The 27,430-nt window shown below is 37.1% G+C and overlaps 1 protein-coding gene across 5 annotated transcripts; it reads left to right on the plus strand.

The window, feature by feature from the left end:
- The first annotated feature begins 2,156 nt into the window (after positions 1-2,156).
- LOC125263474 lies at positions 2,157-26,778 on the plus strand. 5 transcript variants are annotated; one of them, XM_048182466.1, is made up of 8 exons: positions 2,164-2,247; positions 10,660-10,738; positions 14,154-14,480; positions 21,558-21,896; positions 22,069-22,398; positions 23,323-23,499; positions 23,628-23,653; positions 26,579-26,778. In XM_048182466.1, exons 2-8 carry the CDS (start codon positions 10,690-10,692, stop codon positions 26,621-26,623), a joined length of 1,293 nt encoding a protein of 430 aa, XP_048038423.1. In that variant the 5' UTR covers positions 2,164-2,247; positions 10,660-10,689; the 3' UTR covers positions 26,624-26,778. The 5 variants fall into 5 exon arrangements, with proteins under 5 accessions (XP_048038420.1, XP_048038421.1, XP_048038424.1 ...); XM_048182463.1 differs by lacking the exon at positions 10,660-10,738 and having other exon boundaries at positions 2,157-2,247; XM_048182464.1 differs by lacking the exon at positions 10,660-10,738 and having other exon boundaries at positions 2,157-2,247; positions 23,344-23,499.
- Positions 26,779-27,430: the final 652 nt, after the last annotated feature.

Raw genomic sequence — 27,430 nt, forward strand, 5'->3', positions numbered from 1 at the left:
TTGATATCTCTCTCTAACACACACACATGGAATGTGACCTTTACTTTCTAAACTCTCTCTGATGCATTACATGTTCACCTTTAACATTTTAGAGGTTCAACCTTTGACCTTTTCTTGAGAGCAAGCCACTCCTCACAGAATGAAGTATTTAAATGTCTAATGTTTGCAAACTGAACTGATCTAAACTGCACTGTACAAGATATTATATTTACTGTACAACAGATATAAAACAAAATCGTGTCTTGTGTGATTGTACTGTTTTGATTTGTTGTTAGAACCATTTTTAAAAAGGTATTTTCATATTCCAGATGCGAAAGGTCAGTTGTGTGTCTTAGTTTTGAGAATGTGTCTTATTTTGTTTATTATTATTATTGGTCTGTGAGAACAGCAGAATCTATTTATAGCGCACCCTATCGGTAAAAGCAGCGCTATTTTTGGAGAGGTGATTTTCTGCTTTGGACACTAGAGAGCGATGATGTGCTTGTCCTAGATTCAATTCTCTAAGTGGCACTTTATACTGCAAATTTGGCACAGACGCACTATAACCTAAAGTTCCTCAAATATTCTTTCAATTTAACTTTGATTAACAATTCAACATTTTATTTTTCCACCAAAAGAAGGATCTCCCCAGCTTCATCCGGAATGAAGAATCCCTGGCAATATTCAAAAAACAGCTGAAAACTCATCTCTTTCGTGAGCACTTGACCCAGTTTTTCTTAGACTTTTTCTGCCATTCCTCACTTTGTAGGTAGGGAAGGGTTCAGAGCCCCACTTGTCCACAATTGCCCCAACACAAACACAAAAAAAAACTAGGCTTTTAGTTTAACTCTTAATTTATTAAAATATATTTTATTAACATCACATTTTAAAAACATAACATCAAATGGCAGCATTAAAAACTTTCAAATAGAGAAAATAAAAGTGCATTTGAAGACTCCAGACTATGCAAAAGCTTCTAAGTGCCATCTGAAGTTTTCTAATAAAATGAGCATTTTTATCAAGCTTGTATGTTTATGTTCAGTTGTTTCACTTTAATGGCAATGAAAAGGAGCTAGAGTCTGGGAACGTGACGTCAGCGACGCATTGCATTCTGGGACTTTAGGTCACCGTCAGTACAGTAGAGACTGGGAAATAGTGGAGGAAGATGTTAAAATTTATATACAGTTAAAAACATATTAGAATGGTGAACGCTGGCTGTGTTATGAACTATCTGCATATACTGACCAGCGTGGAAAACGGATGTGAAATGAAGCGCCATATTTTGTCCCATTTTCGGGACATTCTAAAACGCTTAATGTGGCATAATGTAAGTAAACATCATACTAATAGCCCAGAATTTGAACGCAACGCGTTTAATTTCACGTTAAACGCTTTCCTCCCATAGAAACTATGTACAGCAAAGCAGATGAGCCCAGAATATGAACAAAATGCGTCTTATTACACGTTAAGTCACTGTCCATTAGCGTTTTCTTTAAGGGAGGAAAACGCTTATGTGTTAAATGTGTTGCGTTCATATTCTGGGCTTATCTGCTTTTTTGTACATAGTAAATACCAAACTAATAAAGCATACTAAGTTTAGTTTGTTAATAACACTGTTTTAGTAAATTAAGCCACGTTATGAATTTTCACATTAGGCTATGCGTTATAATGTCCCTCATTTTCTTCCTTCCAGCTTAGAAACGACACAATGGTGAAAGTGAAACTCAATGAAAATAAACTTGAACAAAATGTGGCTTTGTCATTTGTATTTATTACAGATTAATAACTTCTGATCCACTTGAATATGTAAGTGCTCACGCCATTAATAATGTACGAAAACACGTTTAGAACTGTTGTGATATAAAGCTCGTTGCGATCACTCTCCGTGTTCATAAAGCAACACCTCTGATTCATTGTTCAGCTTGTCTCGGTAAGAAATTATGTATTTATTCTATTTAGGTCCAGTAAAACTTACTTGGTGACCACCCGTCCCGCTTTGCGTTGTACCGCACAGCATTTTAACTCCTTGTCCCGCAGTTGAAATGGTCTATTGAGAAAATGTCCCGCATTTTCATCAGTCTGTTCCGACCTCCGACGAGCATGCAATTGTGTAGTAATCATGTTCTCCAACAGAGGGGGCTATGCAGCTACACTTGGTCACGCGCGCGCGCCGCTACTTCATGAGGAACGTAATCTGGATCTGGACCAGAGCAAAGCAAAGCGCCATTATCGTCAAATATCAAAATAAACATCGTTATCAGTTTCAAGGTTAGTAACATACTAACTATTCAAACTGTTTGTATGTTTTATAACAGGACCTCAACAGGGTGTGAGATTGTTTTGCACAATTTTAAACGTCCACAAAAGTTTCGCAGTCATAACGCAGCAATTTCCACACACACGTCTTAACTACGTGGTGAAGGTACACTCAGATATGAATAAATAAAAAATAAAAATAAAATAGTACACATACTTTGTGCTTAAAATAAGTATAAAATGCAAAATAATAGGTGTACAGTTGTAGCCTAATTTCTGTACAGTAGCTAAAAACAGCATGTGAAAATTAAATTATTAAATTCAATAATGTTAAATCATATTTGTTAAATATTTATCTTCTTATATGCCTATTTATGTTTTATTTTTGAAATGTAATATGTTTTTGTAAAGTCACACGAATGTTAGGCTATAACAGTATTGTTTAGAACTGCTTTTACAGTGGTTACTATTAATCGTGTAAAAGTTTTTTGGTTGTATTTAAACCAGAGCAAAAATCCTAATAATAAAACTAAATCATAATTATTTATGTAATAATAATAGCCTATAAGGAACTCACAACAATTAAAAACAAAAACATTAAAAAATGTATTGTCCCTGTTTTTTAAATAGATAATAACAAATGAGATTTTTGTTCACCTAAAAGGACTTGTCCCCAGTTTTCATTTCAGAAATCTGGTCACCTAATTCAAAAATAGTTATCTGCATGATGCCTGCTGCCTTTAGGGTCAGTGATGTTGAATTTAAATGACATGTAAAATAAAGACATGTTATGTTACATTGTGATGTAATGGTGTTTTCTGGAACGGACTAAAGAACAAAGTATTTTTATCAGTTGAAAGGCAGAATACAAATGTTGTTATTAAGTTAGACATTATATAACAGCTTCAGGTTATGTTTTAGTGTTGGAAACATGTCCCACATTGTCCCACACAAACTTAGTAATCGTCCCACATTTGGTTTGTTTGATGGTGGTCACCCTAGATATAGACAAATCCGGCGAAACACGGAAGTAAAGCAGCGCCGCCATTACTGCGTGCCTTGCTGCTAAGGAAGTAGCAGAAGTAGCGTGTTGGTCCCGTAGGCTGTAGCCGATGTTAGCTATATAGTTTTTTTAGTACGTATGCTGTCCAGTGATGCCGGGCAGAGCGTGTTGTGTGGTTGGTTGTTTTAACAACAGCACAAAACTACAGGCCTGGAATAAAACCGTTTGTGTAATCCACGAAGCTTTGTTGCACATTGACTGCCCATGTTTACGGCCATACGGATTGCACAGAGTTCCTGGTCGAGCGGAGGACCAAGATGTGCGTCAAAAGTGGATGAAACACATAACCGAGGTGGCTCATCGCATGCCAGATGATTAATAAAATAATCTTCAATACCTGTAAGAACATGTATTTTATTGCTACAACTGGTCGTGACTAAGGCTCCTTAAAAATATTTTGGTTTGCCGTAACAGCCCAAAAAATAAAAAATGGTCGGTAGGTCGTAAAAAATGTAAAAAAAAAAAAAAAAATTTATTGCATCACATTAAGTGTATTGTGATTGTCAAAACATTTTAGTAACTAAGCTGAATTTTATTAGGTTTAGTGACATGTTACAATGTTTACACGGTAGGCTACAATTTCTGGTAAGCTACACTTTTTTATTATTTTTATTCAATTATTATCATTTAATTATTATTGTGATTTGATTTAATATTGACTCATTTGGATAAATATTAGCTAGGCTACACAAGGTAGGCATTAATTTTTCTCAAGAAAAAAACAACTACAACTTACAACCTAACTTAATGCTGTAAACATACAGAGAGCCCTATCAGCTGGCAGTATTATTTAAAAATAACAATTTAAATATAATGCATTTTTTATTATAATAACAACTTTATTTAATGCTATAAGTAAAAATATAATAAAGATGTAATACAGTACACATATCAGCCAAAACAGGTTCTGTGTGAGGGGCTGCTAGCTGACAGCGTTTGGTCATTTCTGAGATTTACCTCAGACGAAGGTAAGTGTGAATACATAAATCCATTTTGAAAAACATGTTTACAAGAACATAACATTATACGTCGTTTGATGTTGTAATATTTTTTAATCTGTATTTCTAGCATGTCACATTTACAAGCACCAAAACGGTATTTATTGTTTGAATTTCGTAATAAAATTGACAGAATCTGAGAGCTGAGATTTTTTTTCTATCATAAGTAACCTGCTCTGTCTAGTCTGTCGGTCTCTGTGTCCTCTTTACTTCGCGATTTTTCTGTGCGTGAGAAAATGGATGTGTGGCGTGAGAGCGTGTGAAAAGCGTCAATTGCGTGTGTCTCACATTTTATTGCATTTGTATTAGCTGTTTGAAGAGTAAAAAAAATCCGTGGGTCTTAACGCAATTACAATCGTCAAGTCGGTCGGACTAAAAGGGGAAAAAAATAATTAATTTGGTCGGTCCTAAATTGACAGGGTCGGTCGGGTTATGGCAAACAAGAATATTTTTAAGGATGGCCTAATAATTATTTGAAACTTAAGCTTGTGAACATATTAGCAACACAGCTAGTAATGACAGCGTTCGGTTTTATTGTTGTCATCAATTAATACACTTCTTAATTACATTACATTACATTTTTACATTATTACTTATGTTGTCAATAAATTACCTTTATCTGTAAGTTTTGGCCACTGCCTGACATCATCTACCCATGTTCCCTTTCACCAGACATTTTCTTTAATGAGCAGGATGCGCTTTAATTGAAATGTCATTAGAGGGCACCGGCAAGTGTCACACCGTCACACTTCGCAGGCACGCAGTAATGGCGGCAGGCAAGATGGCGGCGCCCATAGAGTTCGCGGCGGATTTGTGTATAGCTCGTTGCGATCACTCTCCGTGTTCATAAAGCAACACCTCTGATTCATTGTTCAGCTTGTCTCGGTAAGAAATTATGTATTTATTCTATTTAGGTCCAGTAAAACTTACTTGGTGTAGCGACTCCACAATATTCATTTCAGAGCTGCATTACAGAGGGTCATGCTCTTATGTTATCCCTTAATGCATGAAGAAATCAGGGCTATATAATGATATGCTGGCTGAGATCAATCTATATTGTGTTTATAATTTTATCTGGCAGATATATCGGTGCCATTTAGTTATTAAAAACTGCAATAGAGAAATCACTTTGGTCCTGTTTGTGGTCCGATAGGAGGCGGCAGTGTGATTTCTATGCGTGTCGTGTCCTGGCCACACGACTGGGCGATCGAATGAACACAAGAGATTCAAATATTAGTCCATTTATTCTAAGCAAGTGCAAGCAACTCTCAAAAAAAATTAACGTAAATACAGTCGTTTTCTCATCTGGTGATTTGTATTTGTTGTCATTGTACGCTCCTGAGCGTGACCTAACACATGGCGGCGACTACCCAGAATGCAATGCGCAGTGACGTAGTTTTCCAAGCTCAGGGATGACGCGTTTTTGTAGGCCAACCCGGAAGTTAGCGGCGCACGGGTTCCCTCGGTTGAAAGCCTATGCATTTTTCCCATAGACTTTTGGAAAATCGCAGAAAATAAGCTCTGTGTTTAACAAAGGGTTATGACACTTACATGTTTTGTCTATCAAGAAAATCTTTACAAGTTAACACAACATTTATAGATTTTGAAGCCTAAATAAAGTCGTCAGATATAAAAGGCTAACAAACGGACTACAGCACACCATGGTCGCGGATCAACGTCGTTTCCACCAAGCTTCCTCAAACTGTATTTAAAAAACAACGTTATTTAAAAACATGCTCGCTGATTATGATCTGTGCTGTTATGAATACTTATCCACTTTTTCATGAGAAATGCTGTCCAAATGTCCCGTTTTTAATGATGACGTCTAAAGTCCCCACCAAAGGAAGTAGTCCCTTTTAGCAATTTGTTAGCAACCGCCGATTTTAAGACACAGTAAAAGTTTAAAAAATCACAAGTGGGTTATAACTGGTGTGTTTTATGTCATAGATCAAAACGTGAAAGTATTTAGAGGCTTTGTTAACCACAGACCTTATTTCAGGCGATTTAGCAAAAACCCATTCAAAAAACCCATAAGTTGCGTCCCAATTCGCGTACTTGTGCACTATTCTATGACGTTTTTAAGTACAAATAGTGCAGTAGTGCGTTCACACTGAAAATTCCAAAAAGAAAAAGTGCACTTTAAATACCCGGATGATGCACTAAATTAACGGAAAAAACGAAGTGTGGAATGTTGGACACTTCGTGCACTCAACTGTCGCAGCTTTAATTACGTAGCGGAGGGGAAGGGAGGATCGGACTCCGTTGTTAAATGACAAAATAACCTTAAACAATTCACGCACTACATGGATGAGTGCATAGTGCACAAGTACATAGTGTATAAGTGCATAGTGTATAGTGCGTCATTTGGGATGCAACTATAGACTTTACGACGTTGGAACCGGAAGTCCTAAAATGCTAACTCGCTTCCGGGTTTTGCCTACAAAAATGCGTCATCCCTGGGGCACTCTATTGACAAGTGAGTATAAATTAAAATATTCTAGCTGAGTTTTGTTTTTTAACGCGACCATTATTTTAGAACATTTCCCCTTATTGTTTCCATGGCGACGCGTCATTCGTGTCACGCTTTGATTTCGTTTCTTTTATTCAAAGTATTCACAAACTTGCCATCAACTGTCTGATATTCCGATTCTCAAATATGTGTAAGTGAGTGTGTTTTGTCGTTTAAAAACCTTTATAAATGATCTTGATCTTGATCTATTACACGAGATGCGCGCCGCCATGTTTGTTTTGCACAGCTGTTCAGAGTCCTGTAAGTCGGATTTTTTACAGCAGCACGTGAATTCATCAGTTTCTCCCAAAATCCATGTCAGTAAGTGATCTGTGAGAAAAATAGAGTAACCAGTTACTCGCGCGCGCTCTCTCTCCCTAGCTCGCTCGAATTCATTAAAAAATGGAATTCTAAAACTTGTAACTGTAGATAAAATATCAAACGCAAATTACCTTTATTTTCCAGTCTATCTATATTCGTTAATTCGCGCTGCAATACATCCATGACACTGACAGCTGTTAACCTCATCTATCCATTCTGACAGGTAATCATGACCACCCGACATGAAATATATAAATAATTTTGATAGAACGGCCATTCAAAACCCGAGGATCTACTGTGTGCATATGTAAAACTATCAATGCCAATCATTTTGGGGCAGGAAGTAATGTAAACACAGATATCGGATACCAGTCGCGTCTAAAGTGAATGTAAACACATTGGCCAAAAATCAGATATGGTCAAAAGATTGGATCTGTGCATTAAAGGGTTAGTTCACCCAAAAATGAAAATTATGTCATTAATGACTCACCCTCATGTCGTTCCAAACCCGTAAGACCTCCGTTCATCTTCAGAACACAGTTTAAGATATTTTAGATTTAGTCTGAGAGCTTTCTGTCCCTCCATTGAAAGTGTAGGTACGGTGCACTGTCCATGTCCAGAAAGGTAATAAAAACATCATCAAAGTAGTCCATGTGACATCAGTGGATTAGTTAGAAGTTTTTGAAGCATCTAAAATACATTTTGGTCCAAAAATAACAAAAAATACGACTTTATTCAGCATTGTCTTCTCTTACAGGTCTGTGTATATTCACAGTGACGCTGCTTCTTCTTCTTCTACGGCGGTTGGCATCCAGCTTATTGGTGCATTACCGCCCCCTTCTGCTCCGGACTGTGACGCGATTAGGACATCCGCGACATGCACACCTACGCACCATTTTAAAAAATATAGCAATACCAAAATACAAACAATGTAGAATAGCTTGAATACAGCGTGCGTCTCCCTCAGACTGTAAACGAAGCTCGGGCGCACTACATAACACGTCATCAGCGTCACTGTTAGACACTGCTAAGTGTATTACTGCCCTCAACAGGTCAAAGTTTGAACTAAATTGTTATATACTTGCACTAGCATATTGTATATGACAATTTAGTTCAAACTTTGACCAGAGGAGGGCAGTAATACACTTAGCATTGTCTACACTGCTGGAATCCAAATAGAGAAGAAGAAGAGAGCTAAGTTCAAGATGAACATTTATGGTTAAAATGTATAAAATTTTAATTTTTTAAGAAAATGAGCAATGGTTTCTCTAGATAAGACCCTTATATCTCGTCTGGGATCACGTAAAACACTTTGAACTGTAATTATGACCTTCAACCATTTGGAGACCATTGAAGTTCACTACATGCAGAAAAATCCTGGAATGTTTTCATCAAAAACCTTAATTTCTTTTTGACTGAAGAAAGAAAGACATGAACATCTTGGATGACATGGGGGTGAGTAAATTATCAGGAAATTTTAATTTGAAAGTGAACTAATCTTTAATTTTGCTGAATATCATTAATTGCCAATACATGGTCAGTTGAATTGTACCAGTCATGATTGCCTTAATCTGCCATCACCCTGGGCTTTAATATTATGATTGTACAAAAATAAAATTGTTATATTTGCATTTGATTAATATTGTGGTCCTTGTGTTGTCTTTTTTATTGAGCCCATACAATTTAGATCCAGTAGAGAACCTGTGTATTACCCCTATTATTTGGTGGCACAGTTTGAATCTGGCAGTTATGTGACGTCAAAAAAACATCTAAATCCCATATTTGGGACCGTAGGCCTACTCTCAGTGGCACAGAAAAAAATCCCATATGTGGAACCGCTCAAAATTATGGGCACAAAAATGACCAAATTTCCTCCCGTTTGTCACACCCCACACTCCAAGAAAGACTTCGGTAAAGTTGGTTTTATATTCGCACATTCGGACGGCTGATAAATTCCGACTTTCCAATAAATGTGCAATAAATTAATGTTTGCGAATTTTAAGCAGCGACATGATATTGACAACCAACGATTGTCAACTTACAACATTTTTCACAGTCGATCAAAATAGGCAAGTATTGTTTTAATGGCATATTTACTTGTGAATGTCCACTGAATGTCCAATGTAGTGTGATTAACAAGGCTATTGAATACGGATGTCCGAATGTGCGAATATAAAACCAACTTTACCCAAGTCCAAGAAAGGCTGACTAACCTCATCTTAAAAAAAAAAAAAAAAACTTCCTCTATTCCCTCCCTATAGCTTATGCTACTCTCTAAGCAATGTATTGTGAGGACTTCTAGTGTTTGTCTCTTCACGGTGATTCGCCTGTTGTATTCCTTTGGATAAAAGCGTCAGAAAAACAAATCAATTAAAATGTAAATTAAGGAAACTGGACATTTTTATGTTCTTAAAATGTTACAAATCAATGTTCCTAGTCCTAGAATGTTGAATTTAAAATCAAAATTAAGTTGAAAGAACGTTTAAGGAACATTATACTTTTTTTTTTTTTAAAAGTTTCTCTAAAATAAAAAACTGGACATTTTTATGTTCCCAGAACCAACACTGAATATATAGAGAACGTTCTTATAACAAAAGTCTGTGGGGAGACGCTACTTTGTGTTGCTTCGGGTGTGGTTTCCTTCAGATATTTTAAGTTGGCATGGTTCAGTTTCTGTTTTATCTAGCCCTCAAAAACATGTATTTTTTTGGAAAACAAAAGAGTCTTTCATTCATTTAAGTGCCATAAAAACAGATTTCATTCACTTGGGTCAGTTGTGTGTCTTAGTTTTGAGCCTATGTTTCATAATGTTTAGGTCTATTAATATTGGTTCTTTAGCTCTTCCTGTGAGAACAGCAACATATTTAAATATCACACTCACACTTACATCACTTCATAGAGGGCATTTCCGCTATGGATCCAAGAGAACAATGATGCTTCTTTCATGTTAAGTGTGATACTGTACATCACTATCCAATGCAATCCTTATTCAATAAATTAAAACAATATTTAATAATGAAAGATAGTAAATTTCCATGCGATAAGATTAGAATAGATTGATAGATTGAACGTTTTTAGTTGAGTTTTCGATGCTAATTGTGAACCACTAAATTAAATACAGAGCAACACAGTTTCAAAGACATCATGACACTAACATTTATTAAATATATTGTGAAAATCTCGGTGATGTTACTGGGCAGACAAGGTAGAAAATAGCCTACTAACAATATAAAATGACATTTACACAGCCTTGCACAAGCTTAGATAAGCTAAACGATGACTGAAATTTTGTATTATGAGCACTTCTTGTTTTTAATAGCCTCTTTATGACGAATCGCTTGTTGTATTGTTAATTTATAAGTCGCTTTGGATAAAAGTGTCTGCTAATGAATGTAAATGTGTAGGTTAAAGAACGTGACGACACTTCATTACATCATCGTCACCACAACCATTTAGTTCATACTGAGCCTCCCAGATATTTACTTTCACTTATTAGTGAAACAAAGGAACAAAGCACTTTTTTTCAATTTCAGTCTGCAGTCATCTTTCTGAAAACACTGAAAATGAAGCTGGAAGTTATTTTTCTCTTATTGTTGTGTGCAGCAGTGGATGGTAAGACATTGTACATTACGATTTTCATCTCAACGTTAGAGAACGGGTGCGCGGTCTTGCTTAATAGGGGAGCGCGGGGCACAAACTAACGCGGGGTTAGTTGTAACACACATGGTTTAAATACTTTCACACACGCTAGCATGAAGAAACTTAGCGTATTTACTAGTTGCCATATCGACAATATAGCTATAGAGAAAAAATTGCGCCAAAATTCAAAAATCTTTGGAAGACATGATTAACAAATATTTATTTAACAATAGCAAAAGTAAATTTCTCAAGCTGCTTTTTACCTATGTTTTTTGTTTTATTTAAAATTAGACAAATGTGATATTATTTTAATCTCCAATCTCTTGTTTAGCAGTTTGGGTAGTTCTTTAATGCTTCACTAACTATCAGAAGACACTAACCTGGTTTAAATTCCTTTTGCGCAGATAGGGTTCGTTGAGAGGAAGAACCTGAACATCCAGAAAATATTATTTCAGGAAATGTTCAGCATTTGTAGCCTATTGGCTCATCTCTTTATCTCTTGTTCTGAGAGCTGTGAGTGGAGGAAGGGGAGTGTTTTTGTTCAGCTCTGTTTTTCTGAATGTTTGAACATGTTTCTTCATCTGATTTAAACTACAAAATTATTTCAATTTCAATTTCTAAAAAAAAAAAATGCTATTTTATATGAAAAAATAATTGTCTTTTATTGACAAAATATTTTAATTTGTCATGTATATATAGTTTTAATTAAGTCAGATAAAGATTTTAGCTGTCATATGGTCATGTTACCACATGCTCCATCATGTTACAATGTGCCCCACCTATGGGTCACATTTCACTTCCCATTTACATTTACATTTATTCATTTGGCAGATGCTTTTATCCAAAGTGACTTACAAGTGAGGAATTCAACAAGCGAGTCGTCATGACGAGGCAAATAGACACAAAAAGTGCTCACAATAGCCCTACACGTTTTAGGCAGTGCTCAGAGTATCATAAGCTGCAATAGAGAGGGATTGAAGGAAGTGAAAGTATAGCTATAGGACACTTACCTTCTTTAGGGGTAAATAAAAAAGTATACACTGTATTATTGTAACAAAGCCACATATTTGTACCAGACGTGTGAAATTAAAGGGTTAGTTCACCCAAAAATGGAAATTCTGTCATTTATTACTCACCCTCAGGCCCGGTACTAGGCTTGCTTGACTGGGGGGGCAATCACAAATTTTGGTAGGGCAGCATTTTCTAGGCTAATATTCATAGCTAACTTTTTGTTTTTTTGATTCATCATGAATCGTCTTGTGGCTAACAAATTATAGGCTATAGCCTAATTTGTACTGGCTATGTAGGCCATGTGAATTATTTATGGACATAATAAGGGGCGGAGCCAGACATTGTAAACATTCGGGGCTTAACCGAAATCTATATTTGTCCAATGACATTTTAATTTACTGACATGAAAGGAGCGTTTTTTGTAGTATTCTTGGTTAAAGTTCATAAAATGTACATTATATACCATCATCTAGGGGGGTCCGGGGGCATGCCCCCCCGGTAAGATTTTTTGTGTATTTTAAGGTTAAATGCATCAGTCTGGTGCACTTTGGAAGCTCAAAACTGAGAGCTTCAACCCATGTACAGAGTGCAAATGGAACAAAGAAACAGCATTGACTTGTACCTGGTCATGAAAGAGGGCTCAAACATCTTTTTAGTTGTGATATAGAGTCTCAGTCTACATTGTATTTTCGGATGCACACTTCTCTTTAAAACATGCAGCACAGAAACCTCAAACCTGAAAGATTCAGGGCTTTTGGAAAAACATTTGGGGTTCCAGCCCCCTTAGCCCACCCCTAGCGCCGCCCCTGGATATAATGTTCAAATTATTCATTGTTAACGAAATTACTGAGGAAATGTTCGCTGACAGCTATCTCAGCATGCAGAAAATATGTTCGGCTGATGCAGATGTGATCCTCATTGTGATATTTTTTTTAGGCTACTTGCTTGAAGATTAGGTGTACACTTGTTTTCGACGTGTTTTCTGATTAATGTTCGTTACTTCCCAGTTCGCATGTTTTTGGATTTTAAGTCCATTTTTGTGAGATTAAATATCATTATAAGCATAATATTCACTTTTTTTTTCTGTGATTAAAGTGGCCGATCCTTATTCAATAGATAAGACGTTTTTAATGTTTATGTAGGCTTATTCATTTTTATTGTTGGCTGCACATTTTTGGGGGGGCACAAGGAAATTCTGGGGGGCAATGCCCCCCCTAGCCCCCCCCAGACCCGGCCCTGCTCACCCTCATGTCGTTTTACACCCATAAGACCTTCATTAATCTTCGGAACACAAATTAAGATATTTTAGTTAAAATCCGATGGTTCAGTGAGGCCTTCATAGGGAGCAATGACATTTCCTCTTTCAAGATCCATTAATGTACTAAAAACCATATTTAAATCAGTTCATGTGAGTACAGTGGTTCAATATTAATGTTATAAAGCGACAAGAATATTTTTGGTGCACCAAAAAAAAAAAAAAAACGACTTATATAGTGATGGCCAATTTCAAAGGAGCATAATGAATCAGCGTGTTGAATCAGCTGTTCAGAAAGCCAAAGTTACGTGATTTCAGCAGTTTGCCCCAAGTTTGCCGGTTTGACACGCGGGCCGAATCATGGTTCGATACGCTGATTCATTATGCTCCGATGCTTCCTGAAGCAGTGTTTTAAAATCGGCCATCACTGAATAAGTCTTTTTTGGCGCACCAAAAATATTCTCGTCGCTTTAAAATATTGATTTAATATTGATTTAGATACCTTTATGGATCTTGAGAGAGGAAATGTCATTGCTCCCTATGCAGGCCTCATGGAGCCATCGGATTTCAACTAAAATATCTTAATTTATGTTCCAAAGATTAACAAAGGTCTTCTGGGTGTGGAACGGGTGAGTAATTAATGACAGAATTTTAATTTTTGGGTGAACCAACCCTTACATTTGGAACAAAAGAAATTCCCTGAATCCTAAGTAAATTTACACAAACTGAGAAAGTCAAAAAGCGTTAGGTTGTGCCCCGCTCTCCCCTATTAACTCAAAGGCGACCGTTTCTATCGCAACATTTTTTTTTTTGCACCTCAGAAAGATAGTTTGCAGGTTTGATATGCAGAATTCACAAATCATGAAGAATGACATGGGATATTATTTGCATGTCTACGACAGCGCACAGTGGATTAATAGCCAAACAAAATCTGCATATCAAACCGCATGGTGCATTCCCTTACGAAAATTAACCATGGTTTTTACTACGAATAAAACCAAAAAACATGGTTCTTGTAGTTATTCCATTGTAAAATTGTAAAATCATAGTTTAACCACAGTTTTAGAAATGACTACACTGTTATGTGTATGGCTTGTAAATAACTGTTCATTTCTTTTTCAGGTTTTTTCGGTGTTGGTTCAGATGTGTCAGTGATAGAGGGAGATTCAGTCACTTTATACACTGATCAAGAAACAATCCAACAAGAAGAGATTAGATGGTATTTTAATGATGCTCCCATCACTGAAATCACTGGAGATCCCAATAACACTTGTACAGATGTTCAGTGTAATGAAGGCACTGAGAGATTAAGAGACAGACTGAAGCTGGATCATCAGACTGGATCTCTGACCATCACAAACATCAAAACAACAGACTCTGGACTGTATAAACTACAGATCAGCAGCAGCAGTGACAGTCTTTCTCAACTCTTCCATATTTCTGTTTATGGTGAGTCATTATATGATCCATCCATTTCAGTCTCTATTAATGATGAGTTGATTCAGGTGTGCTTGATTAGAAAGAGCTGAAAATGTGTAGCATTGGTGTGCCAAACAGGTTTAAGAAATATAGGGATTGTGCAATCATTTTCATCCATATAGTCCATGGGCCTAGGCCTCAATTTTCACTGATTGGCACCACCCACGGTGGCAAATTCTAGTATGATTTTTTTCTATATGATATTACAACATGATAACCTTTTGTTAGTGGTAGCTTTGTCACAGAAATCAGCCTTCAATGACACTAACTGTTGAGCCAAAGAATGAAAAAATCATCCAAAGAACATCCAAGAAAAACAAAATAATTCTACCTTGTTCATGAACTTATTTGGTCATTGCAAACTGTTTCTGTTTATTGTTGTGTTCTCTTTCCTTTGCATAGTTTGCATTGCTATATTATTAATATCCACTAGGTGGCACTGTGGTGTTTTACATGTTCCGATGTAAGAAGGAGATAAGGGAAGAACGATATAGTAAAGAAATGCTAAGCTATTGCTCGTGTTCTGCCTGCTGATTATTATGACTCCTCCAACATAACAAGTGGCGACGAGGATGTTAAGATGGCACTGCTCTCTTTGCAACCTCCAGTAGCATTCCTGGAATGCCCAGGTGAACCGAAACTGTCCTTTGATGCATGGGAAAAGTTATTTCAGAACTACTTGCTTGCAATCGGTGGAGAAGAATTTTCTGCTGAGAGAAAGAGAGCTTTGCTGATACACTGTTTAGGAACAGAAGGCCAACGAATCTACAATACATTGCCTCTCACCGCTGATACATACGACGGATCTTTACAAGCACTGAAACAGTTCTTTTCTCCTAAGCTGAATGTTGTTTCTGAGAGATATCGCTTCAGACAACGCGCTCAAGCCACTTGGGTAAAGTTGGTTTTATATTCGCACATTCGGACATCCGTATTCAATAGCCTTGTTAATCACACTACATTGGACATTCAGTGGACATTCACAAGTAAATATGCCATTAAAACAATACTTGCCTATTTTGATTGACTGAAAAATGTTGTAAGTTGACAATCGTTGGTTGTCAATATCATGTCGCTGCTTAAAATTCGCAAACATTAATTTATTGCACATTTATTGGAAAGTTTGAATTTATCAGAAGTCCGAATGTGCGAATATAAAACCAACTTTACCGAAGTGCTCAAGCCGTGGGTGAGTCCACTGATCATTACGTTGCAGCGCTTCGTGAACTAGTGAAAACATGCGCTTTTGGCAATATTGAGCATGAAATGATCCGTGATCAGATTGTAGAAAAAACATGCATGCCCAGAATTCGCGAAAGACTGTTACTAGAGCCAGATTTAACCCTTGAAAAGACTATATCTATTGCAAGACAAATTGAATCGGCAGTAGCAGATGCTAAAGTCATTGCTGAAGGGGAATCAAAACAAGTAGCAGCGATTCAGAAGCAAGAAAAGACGCGAATGCACAAAAATAAAACGAGGATTAAGTCGAAGGATGACAAGCGTGTGAGGGGACAGCAGCAGTGTTACCGCTGTGGTTCTGCTAACCACCTTGCAAATGATAAATCCTGCCCTGCTAAAGACTGCAAATGTAGAACATGTGGGAAAAATCGGACATTTCTCGAAGGTGTGCAAGACAGCATCAAAGTCAGTTAATGAAGTATGCTTACCTGAAGTGACAGTACTCTGTGTGAATGACTGCCATATAGATGATGGAGCTCCAGTGGGTACTTTTACCATAGCTACGCCCACATCTCCTACACAGACCTGTACCATTAGGATGATGGTTGATACAGGGTCTGGTGCATCAATCCTACCGCAGCACATCTTCAAAGAACACTTCAGTTCATGCGTCCTGTCACCACCGAAAATGCAGCTTCTAACCTACTCAAAGGAGAACATACCAGTGTGTGGTTACCTGAGACTGAATGTGACATACTATGGAAAAACGGTTGCTGGTGAGTTTAACATAGTCAAATCAGGAACTCCTCTCATTGGACGTGACTTATGTAGAGCACTGGACATTGAGATTAAGGGTGGTTGCTTGATTGAACCTGCTACTAACTGTGCAATGCTTCAACCATCCAGCACTTCACTTGCTTCTACTGATAGTCCTGTTCCCATACCAACTGTTGCGGGATTTGGATGCGCTAAAAATTTCATACACAAAGTGAAGATCCGCTCTGGAGTTAAGCCTGTACAACAAAAACTCCGTCACTTACCTCTATCAGTGCGAGCAGCAGTGTCAGATGAACTCAAGATGCTAGAGGAGAATGGCATAATTGAGAAGATTGATTCATCTGAGTGGGTTTCTCCTATCGTAGTCACAAAAAGGAAGAACAACACAATTCGTATGTGTGTCGACTTAAGGGAACCTAACAAGGCTGTGGTACAAGATAGTCATCCTCTACCACTGATCGAAGACATACTGTCTGAGCTGCATGGATCAGTGATGTTTTCTTCTCTTGACCTTAAAAATGCATACTACCAAGTACAATTACATGAGGAGAGCAGAGGGCTTACTGCTTTCATTACCCATGAAGGCCTATATCAATTCTGTAGAGTACCCTATGGACTGTGTTCGGCGCCATCTGCTTTTCAACGGATGATGACCATGATATTAAAAGACCTTGATGGTGTACAGTGTTACTTGGATGATGTGATCGTCCATGGTGCATCCAAAGCCATTCACAATGCAAACCTCAAAGCTGTTCTGCACAGGATTAGTGAAGCTGGTCTGAAACTGAATGCAGACAAGTGTAAGTTTAACTTGACGACACTTAGCTTCCTCGGATACAGACTCGCAGCTGATGGCTTGCACCCGGATGATGCTCATACTACTGCAATTACAAATGCACCCCCTCCTACTGATGCAGCTACACTACGGTCATTTCTGGGTCTTAGTGCCTGGTACAGTAAGTTCGTGCCTGCCTATGCCACTCTGGTTGACTTGGGTAAAGTTGGTTTTATATTCGCACATTCGGACATCCGTATTCAATAGCCTTGTTAATCACACTACATTGGACATTCAGTGGACATTCACAAGTAAATATGCCATTAAAACAATACTTGCTTATTTTGATCGACTGTGAAAAATGTTGTAAGTTGACAATCGTTGGTTGTCAATATCATGTCGCTGCTTAAAATTCGCAAACATTAATTTATTGCACATTTATTGGAAAGTCTGAATTTATCAGAAGTCAGAATGTGCGAATATAAAACCAACTTTACCCAAGTCTCTGGTTGAGCCAATGAGAGCCTTACTTCGTAAAGACTGTGAATTCCACTGGACTAATGAAGCACAAGAAGGTTTTGATCGAGTCAAACAGGCAATAGTGGATAGTCCTGCTCTTTCATTATTCAACCCCAACCACAGCACAATACTCTCTTGTGACGCCTCAGACTATGGTGTTGGCGCTGTCTTGACTCAGCTGGACGACACAGGAACAGAAAGAACCATTGCTTTTGCTTCACGCTCCTTGTCTGATGCTGAACGAAAATACTCCATTGTCGAGAAGGAAGCACTGTCATGTGTCTGGGCTGCAGAGAAGTGGCGTACGTGGTTGTGGGGAAGAAAATTCCTACTACGCACTGACCATCAAGCTCTTACTACTCTTCTCACAAGTAAAGGAAATAGTCGAGCTGGTTTACGTGTTGCCAGATGGTCTGCACGCTTAATGGAGTTTGACTACAATGTTCAATACAGACCCGGTTCATTGAACAGTGTTGCTGATTGCCTATCAAGACTGCCTCTTGCTAACACTGAACATGATTTTGCAGAAACCATTGAGTCTGTTGCTATGATTTCATTTGCTTCCAGTGCAATCTCCAAGGAAGATTTCCAGTCTGCGTGCAACAGCTGCCCAGTGTTTGCAAAACTGCATACATACCAACAGACACGTTGGCCGAAACACAAAAAGGATGTTGATGTGGATTTACAGGGATACTTTCCTGTCCGACATGAGCTTGCTGTCGTGGATGGATGTATTGTCAGGGGAACATACCGTCTCTTGGTACCAGAATCATTACAGAGGAAACTCATAGAACTGGCACATGAATCGCATCAAGGTATAGTCCGTACAAAGCAAAGACTTAGACAATTTTACTGGTGGCCTAAGATGGACAGTCAGACTGAAATTCTGATACGCAACTGTCGTACGTGCAAACAAAATGACAAGTCTGCAGTTACACATGATGCTCCTCTCAACCCTGTTGCATTACCTTCTGCTGCATGGGAAAAGGTCTGCATTGATATTGTTGGACCATTTGAAACGGCACCATCAGACTGCAGATACACAATAACGCTCGTGGATTACTTCAGCAAATGGCCGGAAGTCGCTTTCGTGTCCAGGGTTGACACATGTACTGTTAAACAGTTCTTGACTACTGTTTTTGCTTGGGAAGGTAATCCAAAAGAGTTGGTCTCAGACAATGGACCTCAGTTTATCTCTTCTGAGTTTTCTGAGTTTCTGAGAGAGAGTGACATCAGTCATTTCAGATCTGCTGTCTATTACCCACGTGCGAATGGAGAAGTCGAGAGGTTCAACAGAGTCCTCAAAGACTGTCTACAAACTGCTTCAATTGAAGGAGAGCCTTGGAAGACTTTCACTCAAACATTCTTGATGGACTATCGAAGTACTCCTCATGCTACCACAGGGTTACACCATCTGAGTTACTCCATGGTCGACGTATGAGAACCAAGTTACAAGTCATGGACTTTCCTGTAAAAGAAACTGACAGAAACATGATACGAGAACAGGTGAAAAGGAAACAAGACAAAGTTAAATACTACACGGATTCCAGAAGAAATGCAAAGCCTTCAAGATTTCAACCTGGTGATCTAGTTCGAGTTAAGAAACCTTGGATGGTAAAGAAAGGTGATCGGAAGTTCACACTACCAAAAGCTGTTGTACAGAAGAAAGGTGAAGATTCCTACCTGCTTGATGATGGTAAGGTATGGAATGCCTTACGTCTTGCTGAACTGCCAGAATCGAGTGGAAATGTTACTCCTGCTGAGGTACAACATGGAAAGACAAGTCCAGTGAATAGGTCTGTTAGAGTTAGACAAAAACCTGTCTGGACCAAGGACTATGTTTTACATATGTAGGGATATGGAGAACTGTTTTCTTTCTGAAAAGGGGAAGATGTTGTGTTCTCTTTCCTTTGCATAGTTTGCATTGCTATATTATTAATATCCACTAGGTGGCACTGTGGTGTTTTACATGTTTCGACGTAAGAAGGAGATAAGGGAAGAACGATATAGTAAAGAAATGCTAAGCTATTGCTCATTCTGCCTGCTGATTATTATGACTCCTCCAACATAACATTTATTCATCATCATCATCATCATCATCATCATATTCAACTAGTTTCATGACATCAGTATCCTCTTCCTCTTCTCTCTGATTGCTGCAGGTTTGTAGCTTGCACATTTCTGTGCACTTTAATTTGTTGGCAAGACAGGGACAGTCTGGAAGCTTGCAGGTCCGTGAACACTTGCAGGCCATAAGCTCCAGAACAGCCACTGGTGCTGGGGGTCCCCGCATCCGGTCTAACATCATCATACCTGTACAAATAAGATATTTCTCATCCATTTCAGTGAGGTGTCCAAATGCTTAGAAATTGCCTATACATGTTTATACTATTTTATTATTAGTTATTAGAAAATGTAATTATTGTATTTATTATAAGCATACCTTTGTCATCAGTTGTCCATCCATGTCCTTTTGGTTTGGGGTATGTCTGGCTGTCTTTCCAGACAGTGCCTCCAGACAGCTGCCTGGTAATTGGCACGCTGTATATGCAGGTTAAAGCAGTCCCTGCAAGTGGGAAGTAGGCAGGATTCCACTTCACTCCTTTTGAATAGCAGCAGGTAACATAGATCATTGACATCACAATGATAAATACACTAGACGATGGTGCATGCATCCTGCAGACAAATGATTCCATGTTGCTGCATAATTCCTCTATATCCTCATACTTTTCATGTTCATACTTTTCAGTTGGCCAAGATTTCTAAAAATCCTTTCTTTGTATTGGTCTTAAGTAATATTCTAATTTTCTGAGATACTGAATTTGGGATTTTCCTTAGTTGTCAGTTATAATCATCAAAATTAAAAGAAATAAACATTTGAAATATATCAGTCTGTGTGTAATGAATGAATATAATATACAAGTTTCACTTTTTGAATGGAATTAGTGAAATAAATTAACTTTTTGATGATATTCTAATTATATGACCAGCACCTGTATATTGTATTGTTATATATTGTGTTGACAACTCATCAGTTAAATATTTACCATCTCATATTCTGCATAATTGGGTGTTTTTAAATAAACACTGACAAAAACGATAAAAGTTTTAGGGCTGGACAATATTATGACGATATAACCTATATTGTAGTTATATAAAATATTCACAGGCAAATGTGCTTTATGTATTTCCCCGGCATCAAAATCAGACACACATAAATGTCAAAAAAACACGATTCCTGGCTGCATGTCAATATCCATGGATTAGGTTTATTTGACAAGTTGTAAGAGACACTTTCGAGCCAAACCTTTAGTGTAATCATTTGTTTTACTAAGGGAGTGCGTTTCGGCGGGAAAGTGAAGTCGATGCATACCCTCTATAGACTGCCTCAGGAATGACGTGTTTTTGCAGGCAAAATGTAATATGAAGGGTAATATACATATACAACAAATATCATGTCAAATTATGGCAGATCTGGGTAGCCCTGAATATCCTGAAAAAAATCATAGCATGTATGGCTACCTCTTACAGTAGACTTAATACAAACCTGCTGTGCAGATAATGTAGGATGATAATGGCAAAAATAATGATTGTCCCAAGAGATTAGTAAATCTTCTGATTTGAATTGGTCAAAGTACTTATATGGACTCTACAAACAAACTGGTACCAAAGAGATTTTGCCACCTTAGGTGGTACCAAATTCTGGCTTGGCCCATGTACTAATAGTGCTTTCATGTTGTAGTTTGTTGTTTTGAGCAAAAAGTTCCTCCAGCAGCTGTTGGTTTTTGTTTTAGATGTTTCTGATTCTGAACGAGATGAAGTGAAGGGAAAGTCAGTGATGAAGGGAGAATCTGTCACTTTACATCCTGGTGTAGTAAAACACCCAAATTATTTGATGAAATGGGTTTTTAATGACGTTCGCATTGCTGAAATCAATGGAGATCTCAGTTTTATCTGTACTGATGCTCAGTGTTTATATGCTGATGAGAGATTCAGAGACAGACTGAAGCTGAATCATATGACTGGATCTCTGACCATCACAAACACCAGAACTGGAGACTCAGGAGAATATAAACTACTGATAAGCACCATCAGATTCAGCATCATAAAGAGCTTCATTGTTAATGTCAATGGTGAGTATAATTTAGTGATGAAACTAAGAAAATATATTCATCTTTGATCTCGTAGGTGTCTGATCCTCTATGTGAAGTGAGAACTGTTTGTCTTGCACATATTTCTCTACTCAAAAAAGAACTTTCCTATTGTATAATTTTGTTTGGCTTATAATTGTGATCATTTCTTCAGGTTTTGTTGGTGTTGATACCGAGAAGGTTACAGTGATGGACAGAGATTCAGTCACTCTAAACACTAATGTTGAAACAAACCAACAAGAAGAGATTAGATGGTATTTTTATGACATCCGTGTAGCTCAAATCACTAGAGATCTCAGTTTCATCTGTACGGATGTTCAGTGTAAATATAGTGATGAGAGATTCAGAGACAGACTGAAGCTGGATCATCAGACTGGATCTCTGACCATCACAAACACCAGAAGCACAGACTCTGGAGATTATCATCTTGAGATCTTCAGCAGCAGCAGCAGCAGTCTCAAGACCTTCAGTGTTTCTGTTTATGGTGAGCAAGTTAAGCAAGTATTGTACATTTAAATCACATTATTAATGCGTTTAGTGATTTTTTTGCAGTGACATTCAGAGGTGTTTTCTCTTTACCTGTGTAACTCACACTAGATCATTTCATCAAAAATGTTTGTTGTTAAAGTGGAATTTGTGAAGATAGTTTCTCATCTCTGATCACCTTCTATTATCATCTGTTTAAATGCATCTGTTATTTCATACTCCTTGTTTCTCACTAGGAATCCAAAGTGCAGAAGATTTGTAATATTCTTAAATGAACATTCCACTTTTTTTGAAAACAGGCTCATTTTCCAACTCCTCTAGAAACAGTTGAGTTTTACTGTTTTCGAATCCATTCAGCCGATCTCTGTGTCTGGCAGTACCACTTTTAGCATAGCTTAGCATAGTTCATTGAATCTGATGAGACCGTTAGCATCTCGCTCAAAAATGACCAAAGAGTATCAATATTTTTCCTATTTTAAACTTGACTCTTTTGTAGTTACATCGTGTACTAAGACTGACGGAAAATGAAAAGTTGCATTTTCTAGGCCGATATGACTAGGAAATATACTCTCATTCCGGCGTAATAATCAAGGAACTTTGCTGCCGTACCATGAATGCAGCAGGCGCAATGATATTAAGCTATGCTAAAAGTGCTACTGCCAGACCCAGAGATCGGCTGAATGGATTCGAAAACACAAAAAACCAACTGTTTAACTCCAGTGGAGTTGGAAAATGAGACTATTTTAAAAAAAGTGAAGTGTTCCTTTAAGCACAACATGTGAAAAAATGTTGCATTTCAGACTGAAAGTCAAGAAAGAGCATGAAAATCACTTTTATATCTATACAGTTCTCTAATGTTGCGGAGTTTGTTTCTTGTTTTCCAGCAAAAGACCTTCACTCAACCTGTTGGTTTGTGTTTCAGGTGTTTCTTCTGCTGAACAAGATGAAACGAAGAGAAATTCAATGAAGGAGTTAGAATCAGTCTGTGTGTCTGCAGCTGCTGTAGCAGGAATATGTGCTGCTGCTGTTCTTGTTGTTCTGCTGCTCGTTGCTGCTGCTGCTGTAATTTACCGTCGCAAGCGTCAGGCAGGACAAAATGGTGAGTATTACATACAAGTGGTTTAATAAGATCAAGAATGAGATTTATTGTGTGAGAGTAATCTTTGTTTTTTTATATTCTAATTAAGCAAAAGTAATGTTTAACTGAGTTTGTTATTGTTTAAACAGAGATCAGGATGCAGTGCATTGATCAGGTGAGAAACTGAACTGAATCTGCTGTCTGCAAAAAAAAACGATTCAGATCTGTGACCGTATGTGGTTTGATTCAGAAATCATTGTGTAGAGCAGGGGTCTCCAATCCTGCTCCTGGAGGGCCACTGTCCTGCAGAGTTTGGCTCCAGCCCTAATTAAACACACCTGAACCAACTAATCAAGGTCTTACTATAGACAAAGAATATACACTAACAAGAAGCGACACTCAATAGAACTTTCCATTGCAACACCGGCGCCCAGTAGCAGCCCTGGGTTTCCGCCATTTTGTGGTGAAAGCGAGTGTCAGTCCACTAGTTTCTATGACAATATCAGCTGCTTTGTTAAAAAAAGTGCATTAAAGCTGAAATCAAACTTGAATGATGACAACACAGAATAAAATACTATCACTAGTGATCATCAAATCCTTTTAACAGTTTATTTTACAGATTTTACAGTCTTCCACTTTGCTCTCTAGAAACCAAGTCAGTTTGGGTTCAAATTCTTTAAAAGATCTAGTATTAGCATTATAAACACTGAATTATTACCAACATATGAAATTAAATTAAGGACATGCATCAGAAAATTGGGAATTCCGTTAAAGCAAAAGTGTCCAAAAGTGGGAATTGCGATAACGCAATGCAATGCGATAATGCAATGCGATAACGCAATGCATCATGAATTATAAGATTATTATGTTTGTAGCGTGATCTATTAAACTGCACAATATATATATATATATATTTCAATTCAGACCTAGTGGAGTGATACTATTACTATTACTCCACTAGGTCTGATCTATATTGTTCGCTGCAAACATGATGATCTTAAATGTATTAATTATTAATTTACTATTAATAAATGTGTTAAGTAAATGCAAAATACTCAATAAAGTAGGCTAACTACGTTACCTCAGATGGTTGAATGGTTGGATTCCACAGCTGCTAAAATAAAACATAAGACAATACAACATTTACTGTAGAAGCCATACAATTTACTGGTGACTTAATTTAAAAAACTGTTCTATTGCGCTTCTGATTTGGCAGTGAAATTTGGCAATTTTGGGTGTGTAAGATGTGAAGGATTCTGTGGTCCAGTTAGTATTTTCACCCCATAATGGCGGCCACGCTACTGGAGCGCCATCTAGTGGCTATTACCCAAAAATTATCAGAGTGTCGCCTCTTGGGTTCTATACTCTTTGCTATAGGCTAGAAACCTCCAAGCAGGTGTGCTGAGGCAAGTTGGATCTAAACTCTGCAGGACAGTGGCCCTCCAGGACAGAACTTGGACACCACTGGTGTAGAGACATTAATTACATCTGACTCTTCAGCTGCTCTCTGTATTACTTTATAAAGAACAGTGGTATAAATACATTTTATAATATTGTTTAATTAACTAGACAGATAAAGTTCAATGACATACTTTGATGTTGGCTTGACGAAACTTAAAAGTTTAAAATATCTGAGGAAAAACCTTCAAAGTTCAGGCTTTTCAGACAAATCAATAAAATGTTGTGAACATGTTTTAGCATTTTGCTAGCATGTTTTAGTATGTAGTTAACGTTTATAACATGATATAACATGTTGCTAGCATGTTTCTAACAAACGTTTCTAGTATGATTTAACACATTGTGAACAAATTACTAGCATGATTATACACATTGCTATCATGTTTAAGAATTTTGCTAACGTGATTTAGCATGTGACTAGCATGATTTAGCATTTGACTAGCATGATTTCAATATGTTTTAGCATTTTGCTTGCATGTTTAACATGATGCTAGCATGTTTCTAGCATAGTTTAACATGTTATCCTAGGTTACTTGAATTTGCTAGTGATAAGACCGCTTAAATACTCTATGGCCTGGTTTCAACAACAGGGCTTAGATTAAAGGCCTGTTCACACCAAAGACAATAACTCTAACACTAAAGATATAGTTCTAAAAATCATTCTGAGAATAGCAGAGTTATTCACCACAACTATAACGATTATGATATAGAAACAATATCATTGGGATCACTTTCAGAACTATTATTTTTTCCCAGTTGTTGAATGATAAAACGCTTACAGCCAATCAAAATCCATTTGATTTTAAGGGTGCGCAGATTTAAAGTGGCAGACGACATTGCGAGTAGTTTATCGCTGAGGTCCAGAAAAAAATGCACCACTGTTTGACAAGTCAAATGCTGTTTTCAAGGAGGACACCTTAAAGAAAATGGATATATGGAAAACAATCAGTCATACCCTCTGAATAAATGGTGAGAAGTGTTAATGTTAAGATCATTATGCCAGGCTATTTTCGACAAAATTTTCTTGCCTCCTTTGAAGTTGCAGTGAAAAAGACTAGGTTTTGTTTTTATTCCACTATATTGACTACGTTCGCTAAATTCACTGTTAGATTAGATCGATACCATGATCGATACTAATTATTCACTCGAAACATAGCATGCTGAGGACATCTGATGGTTAAAGGCGTGTAAATACAACAAGAACTTTGAAACTGCCACGTGCAGGCTTAGAATAAACAAACTGTTATCTTTGTTGGTGTGGATGCAAAATATTGTTATAGTCATCTTAATAGTTACCGTTCTTGGTGTGAATGGCCTTAAGCCAGGATTAGACCTTAGTTCAATTGGGACATTTAAGTAGCTTTTATAAACATTACTAGTGTGCATCTTGAGAAAAAACAATGGCTGTGACATATTTTAAGATATGCCAGTGCAAGTTGATTTCAGTTAAAACAGCTCAAACATGGATTTTAGTCTGGGACTAGACTTTTATTTTATTTATTATTATTTTTTAAACACCATAAAGTCCTCAAATGTCATGAAAACAACATAATTCCAAGTCTTTAGTATTTTTTGTTTCTGTAACTCAAAAATCAATCCTGTTCATTTCTTTTACCATCTGTGAATCTGTGTTTTCTTACAGATGAATGTTGTTGAAGAATCGTCCTTGACACTCTCCTGCCAGTGAATCATCCACTAATCAGACTGAGACTGCCAATAAGACATCATTTATTATTTTGGTAATACGTTACAATAAGGTTCATTAGTTAACTACATTAGTTAGCAGCATGAACTAATAATGAACTGCACTTCTACAGAATTTATTAATCTTTGTTGATGTTTATTTCAACATTTACTAATAAATTATTAAAATCTTGTTAACATTAGTTAATGCACTGTAAACTAACATGAACAAACAATGAACAACTGTATTTTCATTAACTAACGTTAACGAAGATTAGTAAATACTGTAACAAATGTATTGCTCATGGTTAGTTCATGTTAGCTTTGGAGAAAAGTGTCTGCTAAATGACTAAATGTAGTTAATATATTAACTAATGAACATTATTGTAAAGAGTTACCATTATTTTGATACTTTAATTGAATAAGAACATGAACAGAAGACTGTGTCATGATACCAAGATTGATTTCCCCTCTGTGCCAACTTCAAATATGTTTTTACTGGTTTAACATTGCTTCAGGGAAGACAAACAGTAAATTGACAGTAAAATAAGAAACAGAGAAAAACATTATCTTCAATAGTACAAGGAGTGCTTGAGGTTTTGCAGTATATAAAGATTTATTAAAGCTGTTAAATTGCTGTTTCTATAATCATTAATAACAGCAGCATTTACACTGCAAGACCTGCTAGTATTTGTCCTATTCTGTTTTCATTCACAGACTGTGAGAATATGAATAGTTTATCAACATTTTGAACAAGAAATGTCATAGTGCAAGACAACCCACTAAGCAAATTTACATCCAGAAGACGTCT

Source organism: Megalobrama amblycephala, linkage group LG2 (assembly GCF_018812025.1).
Source record: "Megalobrama amblycephala isolate DHTTF-2021 linkage group LG2, ASM1881202v1, whole genome shotgun sequence".
Lineage (NCBI taxonomy): Eukaryota > Metazoa > Chordata > Actinopteri > Cypriniformes > Xenocyprididae > Megalobrama > Megalobrama amblycephala.